This window comes from Octodon degus, unplaced genomic scaffold, assembly GCF_000260255.1.
Source record: "Octodon degus isolate 3935 unplaced genomic scaffold, OctDeg1.0 scaffold00304, whole genome shotgun sequence".
NCBI lineage: Eukaryota > Metazoa > Chordata > Mammalia > Rodentia > Octodontidae > Octodon > Octodon degus.
Window position 1 is genome coordinate 842711 of NW_004524880.1, and position 8499 is coordinate 851209.

At 58.2% G+C, this 8499-nt stretch overlaps 1 protein-coding gene across 1 annotated transcript in view; it reads right to left on the reverse strand.

Annotated features, from left to right (window-relative positions):
- Positions 1 to 3984: 3984 nt before the first annotated feature.
- Positions 3985 to 8499, reverse strand: part of Plvap (plasmalemma vesicle associated protein) — an 11434-nt gene continuing 6919 nt past the window's right edge. Inside the window, exons 2-5 of the mRNA XM_023707644.1 lie at positions 7713 to 8462; positions 7066 to 7123; positions 6895 to 6964; positions 3985 to 4396 (exon numbers count right to left, since the gene is read on the reverse strand). Coding sequence (XP_023563412.1) covers positions 4390 to 4396; positions 6895 to 6964; positions 7066 to 7123; positions 7713 to 8462 — 885 coding nt within the window. The 3' untranslated portion in view covers positions 3985 to 4389. The remainder of the gene's footprint in view (positions 4397 to 6894; positions 6965 to 7065; positions 7124 to 7712; positions 8463 to 8499) is intronic.

An 8499-nucleotide genomic window follows, 5' to 3' on the forward strand; every position in this document is an offset into this window, starting at 1 on the left:
TATATATATATATATTTTTGACTGGCTTAGCCTGCCTGAGGGCAGGACTGGTATGGCAGGTGGTGCCGGGAGTTGAACCGCGGTCCTCTGCACCTGCCTAAGCTTGCCTAAGCAGGTGCTTTAGACCACTGAGCCAGACCTTTTTATTTATCTTTCTTGTTTTTTGAGGTAGGGTCTTGCTGGCTGGCTGGCTGGCTGGCTGTCTGTCTGTCTGTCTATCTATCTATCTATCTATCTATCTATCTATCTATCTATCTATAGTTAGGCTGGCCTTGAGCTCACAGGCTGGTCTTGAACTCAAAGTGATGCTTCTGCCTCCCAAATGCTGAGATTACAGGAGTGCAGCCCCCCATCCAGCCTGCTTTTTAAAAAAAAATGTATTTGGTACAAGGTCTCACTGTGTAGCTAGAACTCATAGTGATCCTTCTGTTTTCAGCCTCTTCAGTGCTGGATTACAGGCGTGCCAGCATTTGGTACCAGGGAGCGAACCCCAGTCCCTGCACTTGCCTAAGCAGGTGCTTAGTCCACTGAGCTATCTCACTGGCCTACCCAGCCCTCTTTTTTACTTTTTTTTTTTTGTACCAGGACTTTGCGCTTACTATCTCCCTGAAAGTAAAAGTTGAGAAGGATTTTTTTTTTTGGGGGGGGTGTGCTGGCTCAGGCTGCCTTAGGGGTGAGTGTGGTGTGCATATGGAGCTAGGGATCGAGCTGCAGTCCCTCAAGCCTGACTGGTTTTGCCCATGCAGTCACTTATACAAGTAAGCTAGTCGGCAAGTCCCCTAAGTCCTTTTTTTTTTTTTTTTTTGTGGAACCGGGGATTGAACTCAGATCCTTGACGTTTGCCAGTCAAGCGCTTATCCTACTGAGCCATCTCCCGGCCCCCTAAGTCCTCTTTTTAAATTATTTATATTTGTGTGTGTGTGACCAGCTCGGCCCACCAGGGGGCGGGGCTGGCTGGCATGTGGTGCTGGGGGATTGAACCACGGTCCCTGTGCTTTGCTAAGCTTGTTCTAAGTAGGTGCTTTAGCCCACTGAGCCATCTCACCAGCCCAAGTCCTCTTTTTTAGATTTTATCATGATTGCTTTTTGGAGGTAAGATCTCTATGCAGGGCAGGTAGCCTTGAACTCACTATGTAGGCCAGGTTGGCCTCGAACTGCGACAATCCAGCTGCCTCAGCCTTCCCCCCATGTACAAAAAAATAAACATTTTTTGAAGGCAGGCGCACAGAAGCTGCTTCTCCGGAGCTGGGAGCGCGTTGCGGCGATGCGTGGCCAGCAGAGGGCGCCGCACCCTAAGGAAGGCCTGGCTCGGGCGGATCCTGCCCTCCGCACCGGGCAGTTTGCCGGTCATGCAGACTACGCTCTGGATGCTGAGGCAGGAGGATTGCGGGATTTGAGCCCAGCCTGAGCCACTCAGCAAAACTCAAAAGTGGCTGGAGTGCGGCTTAGTGGTGAGCGTTTATGTAGCATGCGTAGGTTTCCATCCTCAGCGCTGCGAACACAAAAAAACCCGTGGTGGCTTGGAGGCTGTTTATTGCTGCCAGGCACTCAGAGGCTGAAGCAGAAGACTCCACTGGAGCTCAGCCTGGGTAACTCGGTGACTCTGGTGACTTATCCAGGCCCTGCCTCAAAAAGCGTAAAAAGGGCTGAGGATGTAGCTCAATGGGAAGGGCCTGGATCCTAGTGCTAAGGAAAATAACAAAACCACCCAGAATTCCCCGCTGAAGGCACCTCTTTCCTGCTTCCTTCAGAGCTCCCTGCAGTCCATGGCTGGCCGGCAGTTTGCGTGTCCCCCCGTCAGTGTGCCCTAAGTGGGGTTTCCAGAGCAGAAGGGCTTCATGGCGTGCTGGGCCTGTGGGTGTTATTGTTGTACCATCTTCACATAGATAAACTGAGGTCTGGGGAAGAAAGCCAAGCCGAGGGTCCTGGGTGGGTAGCCTCACTGAATGGCTTCACTGAGTGTGGGAGGTGTAAAGACTGGGTATCCCATGACCCCGGGGCAGGGCAAGGTGGCCGGCACACTGCTGGGTCGCTGCCTGGCTTCCCTGCCCTACGACGCTGGTCCAGGCTCCCGCACAGTCAGGCTCAATGGCTCTGATGCTTTTTCCAAGAGGATGAGGAGTTTGTGGGAAGCTGTGGGTTATTAATAGGGGTGCAGGAAGCCCCTAGGTCAGGGACCTGCCGGGGCTCCCCACGGGATGGGCCCGCAGGGACACACAGCTGCAGGGAAGTCCCTGGCTGGGGCCACACTGCATGCAGAGGCTGGGCCCCTGAGGCGGTCTGGAAGATGCATCCTGGAGCCTCAGACGGGAGGGCGGGGAGCCTGGGAGGGCCAGTGCCCAGCCCCTGTCTGGGAGATCAGAGTGCTGATTGTTGTTACTGACACTTGGAGAGATGGGTACAGAGGGTGGGACCCAAAGCCATCCACGGAGCTGCCTCCCCAGGACTTTTCATTTTGCGACAGACTCCCACTAAGTTGTCCAGGCCGGGTTTGAACTCGGGACCCTTCTGCCTCAGCAGAGTGCTGGGATGACAGGTGTGCATACTGTGTTTGGGCTTTACATTGCTATTATAGCTCCCACTTAGATGAGAAAATGGTGACAGGGGAACAGATTGGGGGTGGAATCCCGGGGTTGTGGGTGTGGAGCCCAAGTCAGACCTGGCCAGCATCCGTGGTTCCCAATGATGCAGTGCTCAGAGCAGTAGGCTGAGAGCCAGGGTCGCCCCCCGTTTCCTTGGGGCCCCAACTGTCCGGTCCAGGCCACCCGCTGACCCTGCCCTCCCCGCAGGCCCTGACCAAGTGTTTCCTGCAGTGTCTCTTGCCCGGGCTTCTTCCGCATCCCGGAAATAGCACTTTGTCCTGCCCGAGGTGGCCCTGCCAGCCAGACCCCATGACTCACCCTGCTGCAGTGGGATGTGGCCCTGGAGACCCAGAAGGGGGGTGGACTGAGCGCTCTGCTGGAATTTTAGACTGCTTTTCCCTCGATGGCCATTTGCTCTGTTTCCTGGAGTCTGCTTAGAAATAAGAGCCCAGCATCTCACGGAACTCTTCAGCAGGGATGACAGGATTTGCATTTTTCTTTTTTGTTTTTGTCTTTGTTTTGGTACACTAGAGTTGGAACCCAGGGGCTTTCACACTGAGCTGCATCTCCAGTCCTTTTTATTTTGAGACCATCTTGCTCAGTTGCCCAGGCTGCCCTGCAAGACTCCCCTGCCTCGGCCTCCCAGAGGTGCGGTGCCAGGTGTGCTGCAGGCGAGGATCTGGGTTTCCCCCACCCTGGGAAACCACTTTCTACGCCTCCCCAGCTGCAGGCCTGCGGCTTCAAGGCGATTCCCCAGCCTCCTTCCTTCACCTGTCCTCTGCCACCACCCAGCTCAGTGACACTACACCACAGATGCACCCTCGCTGCCGTCGAGCTTGAGCCTTGCCACAAAAACCACCACCCCGGGGACCTCTGCCGCAGCAGCCTTGTCTGTTCTGGCCAAGGAAGCTTCAGAGGCTCCCTTCTGTGACCCCAGTGACAGTCGCTACTCTCGGCTGCGCTCCGAGGCACTTCTTCAGACTCTGCCCCTGGCCAAGGACGTGGAGCAAGCGCTCCATCTTTCCTTCTAAGTGGTCCCTGGGTGTCTCTTCACAGCAGAAATCATGACTCAGGAGCCTCGGGAAAGGTGGCTAGTATTTATTAAGTGACACTAGTATCTGTATTGGCTGCAGGTAGGGCTAGGGGTGCGCGTGCAGGGCCTCTGGAGTTGCTTGTCCAGGACTAGGTCTTAGGAGCTCCTAGAAACTCCCAAGGAAGGTCTAGAAACTCTCAAGAGGGGGAGACCTGGAAACTCGAGGTGGGGGTGCGGCGGTGAATGGCTTCCTGTTCGCACCTCCGGTCCCGGCGCGGGGAGATAAGGAAGCTGGAGGAGGGAGGACGGCGGGCGCAGCCAGTGGCGAGGCGGGCTGTGAGGGGCCACGAGTGCGCATCGTGGCGCGCGCCCCGCCTGGCACCGGCACCCGCACTGCCCAGGCGCGCGCACGAGGCCACGGCCGTGCCCGGAAGGCTTCGGGCTCCGCCGCGCCCAGGCAGTCTCTGCACACAACGTCGGAGAGCCATCTCGGCCTGTGACGCCACAGTGGCACCCCGTGACGTCACCGCGGTGCCTGGGGCCGACGGTAGGGCCAGAAATCCTGCCCCGCAGAAACCTCACTGTTTTCCTCATCCTTCCTTGCCTTTTCAGGCTGGCTTTTCTTTAGAGCACCTTTTACTTCTTGGCTTTCTGCCCTATGGACCCCTGCGGTGACGTCACGCGGCGTGGGACGCGCAGGCGGCGTGGAAGCGGGTGGTGTAGGCGTCGGGCGGTGGCACGCGTCGTCCCTTCTGCCCTGGGGTCGTGGCTTCCTCAGGTCCTGCGGAGTTGGTGACAGCTCGGTGAGCCATGTCCCCTACTGCGACCTTCCGCAGCCAGGCTCCGTCCGCGGCCCCGGGACGCCCACCAGCGGGGGCCCCATTCTGTGCCCGTCCTTCAGTGCTCTAGGGGGCTGAGGCAGGAGGATCACAGATTCACACTCTCCCGGGCTACATCACAACTCATAGAGGCCGTCTCTGAGGCTGGGGTGCAGCTCAGCGTGAAGGTCCTGGGTTCATTCTCAGTTCGCAAAAAAGGAAGCCCCCACCTGCTCACAGCCTCCCGGGGTCAAGCTTGCAGCTAGAGGTCAGCTGCACCCCTTGCTGCCAGGTTCCCTGTTAAGTCTCTGGCCAAAGGTCAAAGGTCAACTCAAAAAACAAATCCAGCCCTGCAGAAACCCCTTGTAACTTCACCCTCCTCTTTATCCTTCCTTCCTTCCTTGCCTTTTTTGCGCTTGCTTTTCTTTGGAGCACCTTCTACATCTTGACTTTGCCCTATGCACTTCTATAGTGCCTGGACCAAATCTTAGTATTTGTTTTTATATCAACTGTGGGGTTTTTTTGTTTTTGTTTTTTTTTTCCTGAATCTGGGCTCATTATGTATACAGGATAGCTACAAATTCCTGGGTACAGGCAGTTGTCCTGCTTCCGCTTCTTGAGGAGCTGGGACTGCAGGAGAGGGACACTACTGGGCCAATGGGTTTTAAAATCACTGTCACCCAGCACCCTGGGAGCTGAGGCAGGAGGACAGCAAACCTGACCTCCAGCTTGGACAACTTAGGGATTTAGTGAGAGCCTGTCTCAAAATGAAACATAAAAAAGGACTGGAAGTTCAGTGCAATGTGGAGAACCTGGGTTCCGTCCCCCATACTGAAGAAGGGTAAAAACGGCTGGGGAGATAGTCCAGTAGAGTAAGTGCTTGCCTGGCAAGCTCAAGGGCCTGAGTTCAATCCCCAATTTCGCCAAAAAAGAGAAAAGACTAGAGTTGGATGACTAGATGGATGCCTTCCATATAAAGCTCAAGTCTCAGATTGATCAGCCACATAAATAAAGGGCAGGGCACATGATTGCCTGGAGTGTTGAGGTCCTGGGCCCCAACTCCTCAGAAAAACTCAAAGAACCCAACTACCAAGACCCTTGACTTACAGCTTTGGGACAGACAGGGTCTAAGGAGGGCACGCTTGTGGCCTCAGGAGGCTGAAGCAGGAAGGTCGCTTGAGACTAGCAGTTTGACGCCAGCTTGGGCAATAGGCAGACTGTTTCCAAAAACAAACTAAATGATGTTGACAATGCAAGGGCTGTGCCGGCCTTGGTGCCCAGCGCAACTGAGCCCCAGCCCCAAGGGAAGGCCAGGGGCCAGATCCCTTCCTGCAGCCCTGAAGCCAGAAACAGGAGACCAGGCTTAAGTGCTCATTGTTTTCTCTCCCGTGGTACGTCATTTGGGGTAAACAATGTCAAGAGCTTCCCCGGTTCTCAGCCTGGCCGGACAGTCCTGGGCTGGGAGCCCGGCCCTGTTCGTGACCCCAGCTGGGGCCTCAGTTTCCTCCTCTGAGAAATGGGGATAATAATAGACTCCCTTTCCTTGCCACCAGGGCTGTGGGCCAAGATGGAGGAGGAACATTGTGTCCTGTGGGATAGAAGGGAGGAGGGGCTGGGCAGAGCTAGGGCTGTGAGGGATGAGATCTTGGCAGGGAGGGACTACAAGTGGAAGCGCAGTGTCCATGCTACGACCTTCGGCCTGACAGGGATGGAATTGGGGACTTGATCTGTAGGGTCAAATCCGGTACCTCCCTGAGCCTCCATTCTAAGGGAGTGTGGGTGTGTCCTTCCCCCCAAACCTGCAAGGGCCTAGTGGGGCACAGGGTGTTATAGGTGGGCCCAGTCACCTGACCTGTGACCCCTGTGCCGCTGTCATCTGGTGGATGCCTGACCTCGGGTGTGGTGAGGGGCGAGGACACTGAGCCAGGCCCACAGATGCTGGATGGCCGGGCCAAGCCGCCCTCGCCCAGTGCCAGTGGGCGGTCCCCAGGCCTGTCTCGAGTGCCTGTTCCTTTTGTTTATTTTGGCACCAGAGTCAGAACCCAGGGCCTGATGCCCACTAGGCCAGTGCTCACCCCCAAGCTCATACCAGTCCTTTTGATCAACTTCAAGCAGTGTCTCCCTGAGTAGGCCAGGCTGAGCTTAAATTTGTGACCCTCCTGCTTCTGCCTCCAGAGCAGCCAGGATGGCTGAGGCCCTACCATGCTCTCTCCGGGCATGGCTCTCCCATCTAGGGAGTGGGGACGACAGTAGTTCATCTGAGCCAGGTGACGTGGCCCACACTGGTCATCCAGCACTCAGCCGCTGAGGCAGGAGGGTTAGGACTGTCAGGAAGGCAGAACTAGCTGGCTGGGGGATTGGGTTCCTCCCTGCAGCGGTCTGGAGTGGAGGCTGGAGGCAGTGCAGGCGGCCAGGCTCCCCGACCCCACTGGGCTTTGGGCTTCAGCCTGCAGAACCTTACCTGACCTGGAGCAGGGAGACCCCTTGCGACTCGAGGATCATCTTCTTGAACTTTTCCAGGCTCTCGGGGTCTGTAGAGGGACTGCGGGTTGGGCTGTGCCCACTGGGAGGGGGCTGACCCCCTGCACTGCCCCACCCCGTGCACCCGCCTGGCCCTGTCAGGATCACTTACCGATGGGGGTCAGATTGAGGGCCGGAGGCACAAGGCGAGGAGGGTTTATCGGCTGTGACTGTGAAGAAGGAGGAGGCTGGTGGAGCCGAGGCCTGAACCCGAGTCCTGCCCGTCAGCCACCCCCCAGGGACAGCGGGGTCTGGGGGCTCCGGGCGTGCAGTGCCTCAGTGTCCCCGCAGGGGCGTCTGCACTCACACCCCCCTCAGGAGCCGCTGCTGTCAGCCACGGCGCCGGCCCTGAACACCAGGTCTGAGCTCTCAGGCCGCACCTGGGCCCAGCACCCCAAAGCGGGCCCCAAGCCCAGCAATCCTGAGCTTTCCCCGTTCCCTGCAGACCCTGCCATAGCTATATATATATATATATATATATATATTTTTTTTTTTTTTTTTTTTTTTTTTTCTCCCAGGATTGGACCAAGTCTTTGCATGGAGCTGCACCCCCAGCTCCTTCTGAATTAGGTTTAAGTTTTGCGCCAGAGCTTCACTGAGCCGCAGTTATCAGGCCAGAACTTGCACCCCCGGCCTCAGCTTCCCGAGGGCACGGGCCCCCCGTGCCTCTGCGTCTCCACTCCCATGCCATTCCCTGGGTCCAACCCCATCCTGAGCCCCAGGCCGCCTGTTCCACGCCAAGCGACGCCCGCGGCACACCTTGGCCTTGAGGCAGGTTTGCAGCGAGTCCTGCTTCACTTCCACCTGCACCCGCAGCTGCGCCACCTGCTGCTTGCGCTCCTCCAGCTCCTTGCCCAGGGCCTCGCGCTCCCTGCGCAGCGCCTCCTGCTGGTCCCGCGCGAGCTGCGTCAGGCGCGTGCACTCCACGCGCGCCTGGGCCTCGCGTTGCGCCGCCTCCGCCTTGGCCTTGTCGGCCTCTGCCTGCAGGTCGCGCACGCGCTGCTCCGCCTCCAGCTTCTGCGCGCGCAGCTCCGTGTTCTCGTGCGCCACGCGCTGGATATCCGAGCGCAGCCTGTTCGCCAGCTCCTCGCCCTTGGTCGCCATAATCGCTGGCAGCTGGTCGCAGGCCCGGCGGACCAAAGAAAGGTCGGCGCCCAGCGAGTGGAAGGTGCCGTAGGCCAGGCTGTCCAGCGAGCGCATGATCACCGAGTCCCGCCACAGCGTGCGCAGCTCCATCAGCAGCTTGTCGTGGTCCAGCGGGGCGCACAGCCCCTGCACCAGCTGCAGCTGCCTCTCCGCCAGCTGGCGCTGCTGCGCCAGCTGCTCCTTCGCGCGGCTGCACTCGGTCAGGCCCTTCTCCAGCTCACGCCGGACCTGCGCCCACTCCTCCTTCTCGCGGCCGTGCTGCGCCTTCTCTTTGGCCAGCTCCATCTCCAGCATCTTACTCTGCTGCTCCTTCATGAGGAGCCGGTCTGCAGCACAGGGCGGGAGTCGGGGGCTGCCCCGGCCCTAGCGGTGTCCGCCCCGGGCCGTCCCCTCCGCCCCG